General features: G+C 38.4%; 1 protein-coding gene across 1 annotated transcript; it reads left to right on the forward strand.

Annotated features, from left to right (window-relative positions):
- The first annotated feature begins 9866 nt into the window (after positions 1-9866).
- On the forward strand, positions 9867-10826 carry LOC113484657 (olfactory receptor 6B1-like). Its single transcript, XM_026857123.1, has one exon. It carries the CDS (start codon positions 9867-9869, stop codon positions 10824-10826), a length of 960 nt encoding a protein of 319 aa, XP_026712924.1.
- The last annotated feature ends 5331 nt before the right edge of the window (positions 10827-16157 follow it).

Here is a 16157-nt window from a genome sequence, read left to right on the forward strand (position 1 = left end):
AACACTAAAAGTAACAGATTAAACAGGCTGAGAGAGAGAGAGAGAGAGAGAGAGAGAGAGAGAGTGAGAATCTCACACACATACACAGAAAGATACATCTAGCCATATTTTTTTGGGGGGTGATGGTGATGTGAAAATAGTCTCATACTGGATCCTTTTCAATTTCAAATCAGTTACAAAAATAATTAATTCTCTTTGTCATATTGTTTTGTTGGAGTTAAAGTTTAGTCCTTCAGTCACACATGCTATACTTAAAGAATAGCATGTGCCACTGTGAATATATGTAGAGCATTTATAGAGAGTAACATAACTGTGTATTTTGAGAGGTGATAAGGAGGGGAAGCCTAAGTCAGAAAAGCAGTGTGGGTCAGAAATGCATAATTCATAACGCAGTAAAAGAAACTGATGAAGTTTGGCTCAGTTAAATGAAATAAAACATTTTTTTCTTTAAAAATATCTAAGTGTTTCTTTCTGGTATATTATCACATGAAACTCTTTCTTGCTTCCATATTCAGAATCTGTTACTTCTCGGTGAGTTTGTGGACCTCACTAAATTAGAGGGAATGGACAATATGCCGAAGAGCAAGGCTGCCATTCAGAGGACCTGGAAAACCCTGAGAAATGGACTGACAGGAACCACATGAAGTTCAGCAAAGGCAAATGCAACCTGGTCCAGAGTAAACCCCATGGAACAGGACAGGCTGGAGGCTGACTGACTTAAAAGGAGTTCTTATAAACAGGAGAGAGCCGTGTGTACTTACAGCAAAGAAAAGTAACCGCATCATGGCCCTTATTAGTAAGAGTGTAGCCATTAGTAAACAGGAGAGATTCTTCCCCTATCTTTGACACTTGGGAGGGGACTGGGGTGGAGAAATGGAGGTACACAGTTGGCAAGAAATGCCATGTCAAGAACTGGGAAAGTCAAGAAGAGTCAAGGAATGAGAAAGTGATAATAAAGCAAATCATGTAATCAGGGCTAAGGGTACCTGTTGGGTAAACCCGTTTTCTTCACAGCAGTGTGTATCAGGACAATAAACCAAACTGGCTTTTTTGATGATACCAGAGCCAGATCTGCTTCCATGGTTAGTAGAACCACTGTGGGAGACAGGTACCTCCCACACCTAAGAGGGGAACACCCAGCACAGATGGACTGAGCATTCTGGTACTGTCGTGCCCACTCTTATTTCAGGACTAACAGTTGTAGGAACTACCCATCACTTCGTCACATATTATCTGCTAGGATCTTAGCATTTTTTGCTTAATCAAGTGTGTCTAGTGTGAATGGCATATAACTCAGACTTCCACTGAGTCTGACATAGTTTCCTTGTTACCAAGACATAATTTTGACTTTTGAGACTATTGAAGTTCAAAATTCATTAAAAAAATGGGACCTACGTCACAGACCAGAAGAGTGTTATCTTTATTGTTTAACACTCAGGGGTGTCTGCTGCATTTCCTCCTTGTGGATGAATCCTGTCCTTTTCTGTCAAGAACACGAGTAGATATTCTGAATATATTTAGAGTCCCTCCCCATCTTTCCTGTAGGCCCCTTTAAGTACAGTAAGGCTGCTATAAGTTCTCCCCAGAGTCTTCTCTAGACTGAACAATCTCAACTCCCTCAGAATTATCATAAAATATGGTAATAATCTGAAAATATTATTAAGAATAAAGATCAGGCATTACATTATTTGACAAGTTAGCTGTTCTTATAGGATAGAAGACCCCGCTTTGTCACTAGGTGTTATTCAACATGGAAAAATGAAGAGGATTGAGGTTTAGCAAGATATCCATACATATTCATAGGTTGGAGCTGTGGGAGAGCAGAGGTAAGAGGTCCTTACTGTGAAAGCTGACACAAGCTCTGATTCATGCTGGTCATACTAAAACCAAAACAAAAACACAAAAAAGAACTTCTGGTTAATGGAAAGAATATCAGGGTCATAAGTCTTACTTTCTTATACAGTTGTGTACATCCCAGGTTTCACTCTCAAGGCTATGGTTTGGAATTAAGGTCATTGAAGACAGACATCTGATGAAATAAAAGTAGGTTTTTTTCCCTATAATTGGCTACAACCCAAAACTATTTTAACTGTAATTTAACTTAAGTTACTCCTAACACATGCACACGTGCATGCACATATACACACACTTTAAATAATTCAAAATGCAGCCGTACTGATTTCAAAGGATTTACTTCTGGTTTAGAGGAAAATAACAGTTCCTAATGGTCCTGTCTTTGTGTTTGCATTATATTATAACAGCAATCCCAGATCTAGAAATGTAATTAGTTGTCCAGAGTGTTATTTGTGTAAGAACATGACACAGACTAACCATGTCAAGATTTCTAAGTATGGGATTAATGGACTTTGGCAGGGCCCACTTCTTTCTAAAGGTTACTGAGGAAGCCTAGATGACTTCCTTATAAATGGATATCTAAAGCAAGTGGGATTAAGCTGTCTTTTTATGACATGATTTTGGGGGAGCTGGGTCAATTTATTTACATTTCCCTCTTCATAGTCTCCATGTTAAATCTCTGGAATCTGGGTCTGTTTATCAAGCTTGAGGCATTCACAGTAGAGATGTCTGCATCTTACTGGTCACTGCAGGATGCCTTATCCCAAAATGGAAACAAGCACTTCTAGGGCATGGCTCTTCTGCTTAAGAATTAGTTTCATCAGATGAGTCTTATCCTAGTGGCCTAGAATGACACATATGCTGGTTCTTGCAAGGCATACAGAATGGAACTCAGACCCTTACAGCAATATATTCTCCTCAGAGGAGGCTGTGGGTTCCTGGTCACTGGCTGGGGAGAAAGGGTGATGGTACCTTGGATGAAATAAGGAAACAATGAGTCAATAAATCACTTAAACAATTAAACAATTGTTAATTAAACCAATAAATCAACCCCTCCTCCACCCCCTTTATGACTGAAACTGTAAGACAAAGCTAACAGAATACTTATTTTTGTGGCCAAACTGGTGATGAGGATGTGCAAAGCTCAGTTGTTTCAAAAGTGTCTAGCCTGGTGTTATTTGCAGATCTATTAATTCTGAAGATCTGTGGATGATTTAATGTGCATTTCATGAGGCCCAAGACCACTCATGCAAAAGGAAATGTGTCTGCTTTACAGCAGAGCTTGTTCTCAGCTGCTGCTAGAAACTGACTGTGTGGTCTCCTTCTGGAGTGAGGTGTCTACACCATCCCTTTGAGTGCTCTGGACAGTATATGGGATCTTCTCTGATGTGAGCCAAATTGTATCATCAGCAAAAATGTAAAAACTTCTGATGGATGTTCTGTCTCAGGCAGAGTACATGGATGAAAAGCTTGTATGAGTTCCTTCATTTGGAATAGTCATCAAAGATTATTCCAGCAAATTCTGCCTTCCCCAATATCCCCACTTTATCTCATGCCTCATTTCAGGGCACTGAACACATACTACAAAAACACACTGCAGTAGGCTGCTATCGGGACACACACACAGCAGAGTCCTTCTGTTGGTCTGGAGTCCAGAGATGTCACCATGGTATGAAAACATGAAAATACACACTTGGTCTCACAGGAATATACAGAGTGCAATTAATCAGATTTTTAGAATTCTACGGAAGAGATGAAAAGTGTCCACACTTCCTTATATTTATCTTTTGAATGTAAAAGGGGATTAGGAATTTAGTTTTGTGCAAATGCTTACTCTGTACCTGTCTAAGTATAGCTAGCAGAAACATCACTCAGGCTGGGCAACATAAATATATGCTAGTTGAGAATTGTTATCAAAGGTTCAACACCTACCAGATCACTCCAGTGATTCCTGCTGTCACTAGAACAGCCAGTCCATGTAATTTTGTGATTCCCATGTTGCTGGTGTTGAAAAAAAGATTATGAATTCTGGATTGACAATAAAGTGACAAAACCACACAGAAAATACTGTAGTTATTAAATCTTAAACAAGCATCCTGTTTTGGACAGCAGGTTTGGACATAATACAGAAAAAAAAATATCCTTTCTAGAGGAAACGTTTTACATTTAGAGATTTATAGATACTAGGTATTTACAAGAGATATTCTACAGATGGAGCTCTCATCTGAAAGTGGTAGTACAGTGTAACATTTTATTAATGTGCAAACAAATAATTCTCAGTTCAGATTTTCTCTGGATCAGGTTTTCTTTTCTTTTTTTTTTTTTTTTTTCTGTCCACTCTGTTCTTTATCTCCTCTGTTCCAATCTCTCATTCATCCTTTCTTTCTGTTTAGCTCTCCTTTTTTGACCTGGATTCATTGGGTTTTCTACTATGTCTCTTATCTCTGCAGTTATCTGTCTTTCTAAATTGAAGGTCGCCATCCCTTTCTCTAGGTCAGATTCTCTTCCCCATCCATTCTGTGGCTGTTCACAGCTGTGGTTCAGTCAAATCTTCCTTTGTGCCAGCCTTCTGAAAAGACTGTCTGTAGCATTCTTTGTTTGTCCATATTACCTCCCTCTGCTCTCAGCAGCTCTCAAGTATCCCTTCCACCTGTCACCACCTTTGTTAGACACCATGCCCGAGCCCCAGCCCATTACCCTCCAGCCACTGTGCTCACCTATGGTGCTTTCAGTGCCTCCACTTCAGCAGCCTCTGCTCTCTTCCTCTTCTGCTTCATCTCTCCTCACATACCTGCTGAACTAGTACCATCACAGCAATTCCTTTCTGTACGTCAACCATGTATCAGCAGCTGGGCTCTGGGCCAAATGATGGGCCTCCACCCAGTTCTTTACCTAATGCTTCCTGAGTAATGGGGAAACAAGAAGAAACTTGCAACAAGCAGTTCTGCAACACTGAGGTTCCTGATGAGCAAGGAGATGCCCCCTTAGACTTCCAATATGGAGTTTTTTCTTCAGAATGTGGGCATTTTTGTTAAGAATTATTTGTCCTAGCTGTAAATATCTGTAATGTAGACATTTCCAACTGCACTGAATTAAAGACAATTTTTGTAGTCACAGGAGAGAAATAAACATTTTCAGGACATAATTAATTTAACCTTAAGGGGGAGCATTAGAGTCAGTAGCCTAGATTCACCAGAGCTAGTGGATGCCTAAGACAGCAGACCCATTGTCTCAGTCTTTTTCTTCATTTACTGGAGGAAAGGATAGTTGGCTACAAAGAATGATTCAAGTCCTACATAAGATGAATCTGTTCTGTTGGTGCCAGTCTGTTCAATTCCAGTGACCGTATAGAAAGCATGCAGCTATGAATGTCATTACAGTACCTGGATGCAACAGACAGGCTTTTTTGAGTGAACCACAAATAATGCAGAGAAGGTTGGATTGAGAAAGATAACTGTGAGTCACCTGCTGTTTCTCATATTTGCAGGTAGGTTCAGACTAGTAACTCAGGATCAGTCGGTAGCTTGAAGTAAAGTTCCTTATGTCTAACTCTAGATGATGAGCTCTTCAACAAGACTACAGTATGTTTACCATCAATGGAGATAATGATACAATTTTAGGGAGTCTTCATCTATCTGAAAATGATGTCACTAAGATCCTCACCCTTACCTATTAAAAGAATCAGGCTGTGAGGTTAAGTACAGGTTTCTATGCCCTACATGCTTAAAATAAAGTGAGATAAATCTCACCCCTAATTTAAATTGCTGAAAGGTGTAAGAGAAATAATGAAAAGTGTAGCCTAAAGAAATGGTAGAGGAATAGTAACAAGAAAATAAGGCATAAAAGTGAAATTAAGTGATCACATATTCAAAATGACTTGATGTCTTGCAGAGTTCTCTTGCATCTGTACTGTGACTATTACACCCATGAAGGTGCATTAATTAAACAGTACACTGGGAAGCAGGAAGAGAGAATGAGAACTAGCAGGAGGCAATCAGACTTACAAATACCCACCTTTCCTGAATTTTGCCTTCCTGCTTTGGTCTCCAGTCATCTGAAAGTACTGTGTTGGACTTTGATTATTTATGACTTTAATCCTGTTTGGTACAACTCTAAATGTCTTATCATTCCAGCTATGGGCATGTATGGCATCCGTGCATCAATAAACACAACAAACAAAAAGTCTGTCTGCAAGTATGCTATTAATAACATCTCACACTGATCCACGTCGCCCAGGTCAAGTGGTACAAAGTTACTTGGATCTGCACTGGACAGGACTAAACCCATATAATTGATTGCTACATACACATCACATCATAGCACTTCACCCAGGTCTTCCCTGGGCTCTGTCTGGTGTCCTTGTGGCTCTTTGAGATTTCTATTTGAAGTAACTCTAAGTTGTGTTACAGCCCAGGAAAGTTTTCACCTACATGAAACAGAGTGTATGAGTTCTGTGCTCTAACTCTGCATGGAGCATACAGGTGTGTTTAACGGTCAACACAAGGTTTCCTTGGACTGTCAGAAATTGAAGTTATTTACCAATGTAGATACAGGTCTGCCTAAAAACTTAACTGTGGTCTCTTTTGGAGTGCTTCACTGTTCCTTTATTACTTTTGTTTGCCCATCCTTTGAAATAAAAGTTGGACTAGTCTCTGAATTCTGGTCGCTAAAGGAAATTTGTCCCATTTAAAAAATTTGTTTGTGGCAACTTTGAACTTTAGCTTCTACTTGGGCCCAAACTTTCTGCCTGCCTGCCTGGCTTACGCTTATTTGTACTCTATTTTTAATGAGAAACAGATAACCAGAGATGAAGACTTAACTTCTCAAACCAGTGGGTTTTCCAGCAGCACAAAACTGAATTAAATGTGTAGGCACAAACACACAGAGGAGTCTGGGATACATCTGCTGTAATTTAGCCACTGAAGAATGGAACAGACGGTTAGTGCCTTGGGTACCCAAGACTTCCCCACAGCTCTGGCAGATACAACTCAGAAAATACAGACCCTCAGCTGAAGGCTAAGAACACCACCTAACAGTGTTTGAAAAGACACACATTTCAGAAAATTAATCCCAAAGCATTTGTCTACCTTTGAGTGAAGCGCTATCCAGACTCTTTTCTATTAATTCCCCGTTGACTGTAACGGGAGTTCAGCCATGTAGTTCACATAGGGATACTTGCAGTATTGCCACCTGTATTTAGGTATCTTAGTCTTCAGGCTGAATCTCACTCTGAGTTTGTAGGCGGTGGTGGGAGCTGGATTTCTCCTCTGAATGGTGTCTTACATCTACAATATTATTGATACTTAATATTTGGGCATCACATTCTCTGTTTTCAAGGACAGTATAATCACTGTTTTATGTATGCAGAAACCAAGGCACTGGAAATTGGAGAGGTCTATTAGTCAAAGTTACAAATTATGATTATGAGCCAACAGCAGCTTCGAAATTCCCTGAGTTCCAGTCCAATGTTTCATCACATAGATGGCATTGACTTTGGAGAAAGAAAAAAAAAAAAAAATATATAGTTCTACCATAGCTGGTTAGCACATAAAAATAAAAGGTAAACACGAAAATAAAAAATCCCCAGATGATCAACCTCTTCCATAAGCTTTATAAAAAGAAGGCAAATTTATTTCCTCTAATTCTGTTCTTAGATCTCTTGGGCTTTGAAGGATTATATACTGAGTGATATTTTCCATCCTGGGAAATCTTTCACTCAATGGAAGCTGCAGAAAGTCTGCAGGACCTGTGTGCTCACAGCATTTTACAATCCATCCTGCTTTCAACCATTCAGAGAAAAGTGAAGAGGTAAGGTTCTAGCTAAACAAAAAAGAGAAACAGGCAGAGATGCTGATCTCCCGTTCAGACAAAGAATGTTTAATTTCTTTTTCTCTAGCTTTGTTAGAGGTCTTTCTTGTTGTCTTATCTCATCTACACTCTGAAATTACCAGCATAAATTGTGAGAGTCTTGGAAATTAGTAGTTTCCAAGAGAAACAAAGTGTGAGAGAGAAGAAAGAAGGGTTGTTCAGGAAGGAAAACAGAGGTGGATATAATAAGGGTCAAAAGGTTAGAAAGATGGAACTTATTGTACTTTATGTGCTTTTAAAATCCTATGACTTCTGTTGAGAGATGGTGACAGTAGTGGCAGCAATAATATATTTCAATGTATTTTGACATTAATATTAAATTTTTTAATTGTTTTCCCCTTAAATTTAAAGAATATTCTAGTGTGAGTTAAACTTCCTGTCACCCCCTCTCTGTATTATATGCAATATCAGTTCTTCTGAAGACAGTGAAGGTATTTATGTGGTAAAAATTGACATTTATATGCCACTTTCAGTGGAATAGAATATAAAAATCATTCAGCATATTTTTTACCCAGAGAAAATTCATGTGACATTAATGATTTTCAAAATTAATCCTGGAAGCTATGTCACTGGAGATGGATCCATTATTTGAAGGCAGCTACCTGAAATACTCTAATTAATCACCCATTTTTATTAAATTATTGTCAGTAAATATTCGAGGGTACTGTAAGGTAATTTGGGAATTTTTAAAGCCTATAATGGAAAATGTAAACATAATTTTTATTTTCTCTTTTTGACATGCTTTTCATTCATGCACTTTTCAATTACGGTTTATATTCTATAGCATGCTAAGATCACATAGGTTAGGGTTTTTTCTTGTACTGCTTAGATCTCCACTGGCTGTTCTGGAAACCAAGTCACCTCGCTTGTTTGTCAGCACTTACTGCAGCTTAAACTAAGTGCCACAAATCTCATGGAAGTTGCTAAAACAGGGTTGAGGAGTGTCACGTACTGTACAAGCTAGGAAGTGAAAAAGCCACCCTTAGAGATGAAATTATATTTTATGTTCTGTCACTTTATTATTTAGCAGCAGTTAGGTGCTTGTAATGAAACATGTAAGTGATGTAATTAAACTAATTCTCCATAGAGAATCCATATGCAAGAAAAAAAAAAGAACTCAAATTCTAAATAGATATTTTAAAACTCTAAGACAAATAAATAATGAGATCAGTAAAATGCATATTTATTTTTCTGTGGATTTTTTTGTAACATTTCCTAACATTAATGTGTTTTTTTCTTAATATTTCATACAAAGATATTTGCTGAAGGACAAAGCTTGAACATCAGTATAGAAATGCAGTTGATTATTTGATATGAATGTGGAAGAATGTTAAAAAGGCTTGTTTGAAATCTTCGCTAAGAAGTGGAAAAGAGTAAGAATAAACATAAAACTTCAGGTATATTGTAGTAAATCAAGACTAATTCCATCAATCAATGAATAAGAAAAATGATGGATAGGTACTTTAATTACTGTAGTCTATGAGACTGTATGAAAGCTGTTATTTGTGAGAAGTCACCTGTTTTAGTCAATCATCAATATATTGGAAATGAGAAAAATTTTCAGGTGCACAGGTCCTTCCTATTTCTGAAAGAAAATATTAAATGCATATGCCCCATAACCCTAGAAAACTTAATTAAAGTGCTATATTTGAGAGAAAAAAAAAAATCTTTTTCTTAAGCATATAGTCAAGAGAAAGGGAAGAGAAAAACTGCTCAAGCCAAATTTCTCTTACATGAGTTCAGCCATTTCACAAGACTGTGCTTTTTATCCAGCTACCTTTTAGCTTTAGTGGTCATCTGGGGAGCAGCTCGGGTCTGAAATGAAAAGCACATTTAATAATGTTTCCTCTTCCCTTTGACTGTCTTTTAAGTGAAGATAGGGGTAAGAAGGCTTGTGAAGAAATTGGTGAAACCTGACCATTTTCTTGGAGCCAGGATCTGAATCACTAATCCTATAATGCTACAGGACTCAAAAAATTTCAGAAGTGATTAAATAAGAATATAAATTAAATAACTAGTGTGAAATGTCTGTTTAAATTAGACATCTTCAAGTCCAGTACGGAGAGGATGCTTGGAGGAGATAATAGAACATGATTCTTATTTCCTTACTTTTTCCTCCTTACATGTTCCAGGTCTTCAAGATCATGATGCAGGAGAATGATACCCACATCCATGAGTTCATCCTCTTGGGATTCCCTACTGTCATAGAGCTACAGGCTCTACTGTTTGTAATTTTCCTCACTGTGTATTTGTTAACTGTCCTTGAAAACATAGTCATCATCACTTTAATCAGAAGAAATCACCAACTTCACAAGCCCATGTATTTTTTCTTAGGTCATCTATCTTTCCTAGAAGCCTGGTATATCTCAGTCACTGTTCCCAAATTGCTGGTCAACTTCCTGGTGAAGAATAAGAGCATCTCCTTCACAGGTTGTATGGCCCAGCTCTACTTCTTCATTGCCCTGGTCTGTACTGAATGTGTCCTCCTGGCTGTCATGGCCTATGATCGCTATGTGGCTGTCTGCAACCCCCTGCGCTACCCAGCCATCATGAACCACAGGGTCTGCATGCAGCTGGCCATGGGATCTTGGCTGGTTGGCTTTCTGACATCTGTGCTAAAGGTCTTCTTCATTTCCCAGCTCTCTTTCTGTGGCCCCAGTGTCATCAACCACTTCTACTGTGACATCAGCCCTTTGCTCAGACTCTCTTGCACTGAGGGGTTAGTTGCAGAGATGGTGGACTTTGTCTTTGCCTTGCTTATTTTGCTGATCCCCCTCTTTGTCATCATAATTTCTTATATGTGTATAATCAGCACAATTTTGTGTATTCCCATGGCCCAGAACAGGAAGAAAGCCTTCTCCACCTGTGTTTCTCACCTGACTGTTGTCATCATCTTCTTCTCAGCCACCCTCTACATGTATGCCCGACCCAGGAGTCTACATTCCTTGGACATCAACAAACTGGTTTCCATAATTTATGCTATAGCCACTCCAATGTTAAATCCATTCATTTACTGCCTGAGGAATCAGGAAGTAAAAGACACTTTATGGAAGACTTTGTGTGGCATGGGTGCTGTCTCCAGAGTTTCTGGGTCTGATCACTAATACAGTACTTTGAAGATAATCTTCCAACTGAATTTTTCTGAGTCTTATGATATCTAATAAGACTTTTACTTTCATAGAAATTAAAATTATGGTTTTGTTAAAGTTGTTAATTGTCAGTTGTTAAGGAGTACTTTACCCGAGTCAATCTGCGTGTTAAGCTAAAATCTATGAATGCTAACACTGTGTGAATGTAAGAGAAGGTGTTTCTACTAAACATATCACACACTATTCCTGACCAGTAGAGAAGCAATCAGCATTGCCTTCACTTAATATATGTTTTGGGTCTGTACCAAAGAACACAATTGCATTCTGACCTTGATCCAACTTAATATGAACTTGGATTCAAAGAACAATTATGCCAAATTTCTTCACAGGTATTAGGATGGGAACTTCAGTAATTCAGATAATATCTGTAATTTTAGGTGTTGTTTATAGAGGAACAAGAACCACCACTAAGAAGTTCCTGCTTCTTTTCATTAACTTCAAATAGAACTTTGAGAACTAGCTGAGATTTACAGAACATTTACTTTTGGTGAAGAGGGTTAATTTTCATAGTTTAGCTTCTATTTTAAATGCTAAATGAGCCTCCTGATTTTTAAGTGTAATTTTCATCTGCTCCTTCTATATTGCATGAGGAGATATAAGCACTAAGAAAAGAATCAATTGTCGAAACATAGGCATCTAACACCATTTCTGGTGCTATATGGTATCCACACAGAGTTGGCAAACATGACACGACCTATGGGAGACCCAGCCCTTTCTAAAGTAACATTCAGCAGGAGACAGACAAGAAGAACTTTAAGCAATTCAACAAAGACATATGCAAAATCCTGCACCTGGGTAATAATTACCCAATACTTCAGTATAAATTGGGCATTCACTGACTAGGCAACAGCTCTACAGAAAAGGACCTGGAGGTCCTGGCAGACTAACATGAGTCAGCAGTGTAACCGTCTCCAGGGCTGTATTAACAGTAATCTAGCCAGTAGGCCAAAGGAAGTGACCCTTCCCATCTATTCGTCACCTGAGACTGCATATATTTGTGAGATTACATCTGCAGTGCTATGTTCAGTTTGGGGCTTCCCATCACAAAAAAGACACCATGGACAGAGTGTTGCAGAGGGTTATCAATAATAGACCACATGGTGTGCAAAGAGAGACAGATGGTAACAAATTTTAAGTCAGGAAAAAATAATGTCAAGGAGGTATGTATTTGGAGTCTGCCACTACTTGAAGGGTATGATAGAAAAAATAGAGGCAATTCTTAGTTGTGTATACCTGAAAAGGCAAGAGACAGCAGGACCAAGTTGAAACCAATTAAATTCAGATTAGATAGTACAAAAAAAGAAAGAAACAAACAAACAAATTCAGAGTGATTAAGCACTACAACTGAGTCCCAGAGAGGTTGTGAAACCTCCATCTCTGAGTTTTTCAACGCTTGACTAGACAAATCCCTGAAAAACCTGACCTAACTGAAATATGCTTTTGACAGCAAAATGAGCTAAAAACGTCCAGAAGTGGAACTCTGTCCTTCCAATCTAGGTTTTTTATGATTCTTTCATCTGGATGTCAGGTGGAAAAGCCTATGGCATCCCAAATAGGAATATAAATTGATGTTTAGGCAACCGAATCTCACTGTAGCTACCTACTGAGCAGGTTTCAACATATGACTGAGCAATACATTCAATGCAATCTAGGCAATATATTCTATGGTTTATAGACACCCATTCAAATATTCAAAATATATACAGAGAAATACCACAAGGGACACATCCAGCCCGCCGCGCGTGCTTGCCACGACAAAAGCCCACAGGAAACTGTTCCTGTGCTTGGCACATGGATCTGATGTCATCATGGTATGAATAACCTGGCTAGAGCCCTCTCCCCGCTGATGGGGAAACTTAACCCTGTCCCAGTTGAACCAGGACAACTTATTTGGGTCTGCTTCTCATAGAATAGATAAAACTATTCTAATTTTGCCTCCTTCTCTGTGGAACAACTGTGGAGTTTTTAAAGAGTTTCTGGCTATGACACACTCTCAATTTCATATCATGAAATACCTTTTTGGAAGGTTGCAATAAAGCCTTCATGTTTTTTCAAACACTTTGAACTAAGCACACTGAGGCAAAATGTAAAATATCACTATCTTCAGAGTTCAGAGGAGAACTGGAGTTTCTTCTCAGAGATTTAGATCTATACCTAACTACCCAATTATTCCTTTATTGAAACTCTCCTTAATCTCCTGTGCTATTGCTTAATTGTGCTAATTTTTATTGGCACTATTAAATTATTCTCAGAATTTCCCAGCATGCAATCTGTCATTCCTGGTCTCCTCATTCTTATTGTCCCAATTCATAAAGAGTCAAGCATGTCTACATGCATATGTGAACATTTGCTAACTTAAGAATCATGGAATCATAAAAATAATGTAGGTTCAAAAGGACCTCTAGAATTCCAACATCCTTCTCAGAGGAGTGCCGAATGTTAAGAGAATTCAGTTTGCTCAACTATTAGGTTGAATTTTATATTAGATACCAGATCTATAGTGAATATCAGTCATGACAGAAATTAGGATGTGGCTAGAGCCATTGAAAGAACTCAGATTTCTACTGTGGGATTCATCTACTTAAATTTAGGGACTATGAGAGACAAGAGACCGGGCCTGTGAGAAATTAAGAAAAACAGCCTGAGAAAGCAAAGGTTGAGGCTGATCAAAGAAATGCCCCAAACACTCAAACACAAAACCATGAGTCACAGGGTGGATGGTGTGGAGGTCAAAGCTGATCAGGCTGCCCCAATAACACAAGATGCAGTTGGAGGAGGGGAGCCCTGTAGGGACAGGACGGCTCTGCTCTGGGGCACCTGGGCAAGTTCCAAGGGCCATCTGTCTGGTGAATGTCCTTTGTGTCATTATCCACAACATGCATATTAAAGTTAACACCCCCCAGTATGCTAATGAAGACTAACAAGATTATGCTAATTACATCATCCCATGAAACACCTCACCCCTCCCCATTCACAGGATACGCAGGTATGTGGGTCGACCTAGGGGATGGACCCAAGGGAAGTGGGTATAAATCAAGGGGAGGGAAAGAAAGGGGGGTGCCTGGAGAGTGCAGTGATGGGAAGAAGACGGCTGCCTCCTGGAACCCTCACTGGCGGGATCAGAGCAGAAACCCAGACCGGTGATCTGTATTCCCCCATTCCCACTATCTTCCTCTTTTCCCTTTTCCATTAAGGAATGCAAGGCATATTGTATTGCTCGCCACAACTTGCTATATACTTAGCCAATTATTGTGTGTTCAATTAGTACATTGTGGGTAGTTAAAAAATGTTTGGACTTGGAGACTTGTTGTCTGATTTGTTGGGGTTTGTGAATCTGAGTGGGATGTGACAGGGACAGGACTCTGTTGCATAGTCATCTAGTGTCATCTTAACTCAGAGATAACTCCATCTCTGGTTTAAGAAAGGTGCAGTGATACCTGTGAACCTTATGAAAACGTTTTGAGACAGAGACATATAAGACACTAGAAAGCAACATTCATACAACTAAATCTCGCACTAGATGTTAGCAAATTTTTCAATCATCACAAATACAAGTCTAAAGTTTCATTATAGTCAGTGGAGATATAATCAATTGTCAATGAAGTTTAAAGAATGATTCATCTGAACAAATGTGGTAGCTAATTCAGTTGCTTGCAGATAGGAATTTAGTGTCATTTGAAATGCAGTAGATCATCCAGATACACTCCACAAGGGTATAGGCATTATCTAGATTGAGTATCAAAATTTCCAATTTCTTAAGGAAGTCCCAGGTATTACCAGGAATCCCAAACAGTACCAGTTTGGGAAGCTGAACTGAGTCCAAGATAGTTATCTACTTTTTAATGAGATGAATGACTCTATAGACTCCACTGGTGGTACTGACCAGGTTTCAGATGACTATAACAGCTGAGACTACAACATATCCACCTCTACTCTAGAAATGGAATGGGACTCAAGTGACTAGTGTAGCTTTGGATGATCTTGGGTGATTTGTTGGCTTGTAACTGTCAAGCTAGGAAAATATTTTATTGTATTATATGGCAGCCTCACACAAATGTCTCATATAAACTTGGTTGTCTTGGGCCCCAGGCATTTAATTTTAAGCATTTAACTACTAAAATTGAATGTGATGAATTCTCACTGTCTTAGTCTGAACTACTGATTCTAGGTTTACTTTGTGGCTAGTGAAGAGAAATATTTATTTTCAGGATATATTTAATCTCATCCTACAGTAGTTTATTATATAAACAAGACAGAACAGAACAGATGACACTAGATGACTATGCAACTGACTTTATCACCTGAGATAAAATGAGTTAATAGGTAAAAATATTCTGTTGCATAATCTCTCCCAATTTCTTCTACAAGATAAACTGTTTTAATATTTTACACAGTCATTTCCTGGAACTGTTTATGTCTATTCATGGCCTATACTGCTATGCTAAGAACAATTATGCTTCTAATTCTTTCCCCAACTATGAGATTACATGGTGTGGAATAACCTCTTTTGGGCTAGAAGAGTAAGGTTTATCTTTGCTGTATTTATGCATCCAGAAGTGAAATGTATATAGATAATATATAGATCTAGAATGTCTTTGAAGTCATTGACAGCAAACGAGACATCTCAGGGCTACAGATTTGAAAATAATACCAGATGGGGCATACTGTGGAAGTGTATATTTCTCTCTATTGAATGTTAGAGGAGACTAGACCACTTGATTTCAAATAGATACCTATACTGTGCAATTTTAGTTATGATAAATGCAGCCTATAGATAGGATTTATCTTACCTTGCTTCAGATATCTAAGAATTACCTAAGTCTATGGTAATCATCTGCACACTCTAAAGCATTAATGAAAAAAAATAGTCAGCTCTCATGTGTGATTTACCCCATCCTTCAGCAGGTATTTAAGATAGATTAGATGAAGTTACCTTTGAAGACTTCTGTCTCTCCCTGTTACCAGATAGGAAACAGCTGATCAGTTCAGACAACTACCTTTTAGATATCTAAATCCAGGTGAAATGAATCCCACTTCATTTGACACTGTTTTATATATGGCACCTGGTATCCATGTACCCCCAGTAAGCTTTGAAATCTCAAATACCTCTCATAAATCTCTATTACAATAGAGTAAAATTCATCAGAAAATAGTGAACAATATCAGACTCTGTACTAGGTTGAATGGTATCATTATGTGTTTCAGAGGAGAGAAGGTACCTCTGCTCCATTTCAGTCCACTCCATCCATCAGAAAAAAAAAAAAAAAAAAAAAAAAAAAAAAAAAA

Source organism: Athene cunicularia (assembly GCF_003259725.1).
Source record: "Athene cunicularia isolate RWA chromosome 11 unlocalized genomic scaffold, athCun1 chr11_part3, whole genome shotgun sequence".
NCBI classification, from domain to species: Eukaryota; Metazoa; Chordata; class Aves; order Strigiformes; family Strigidae; genus Athene; species Athene cunicularia.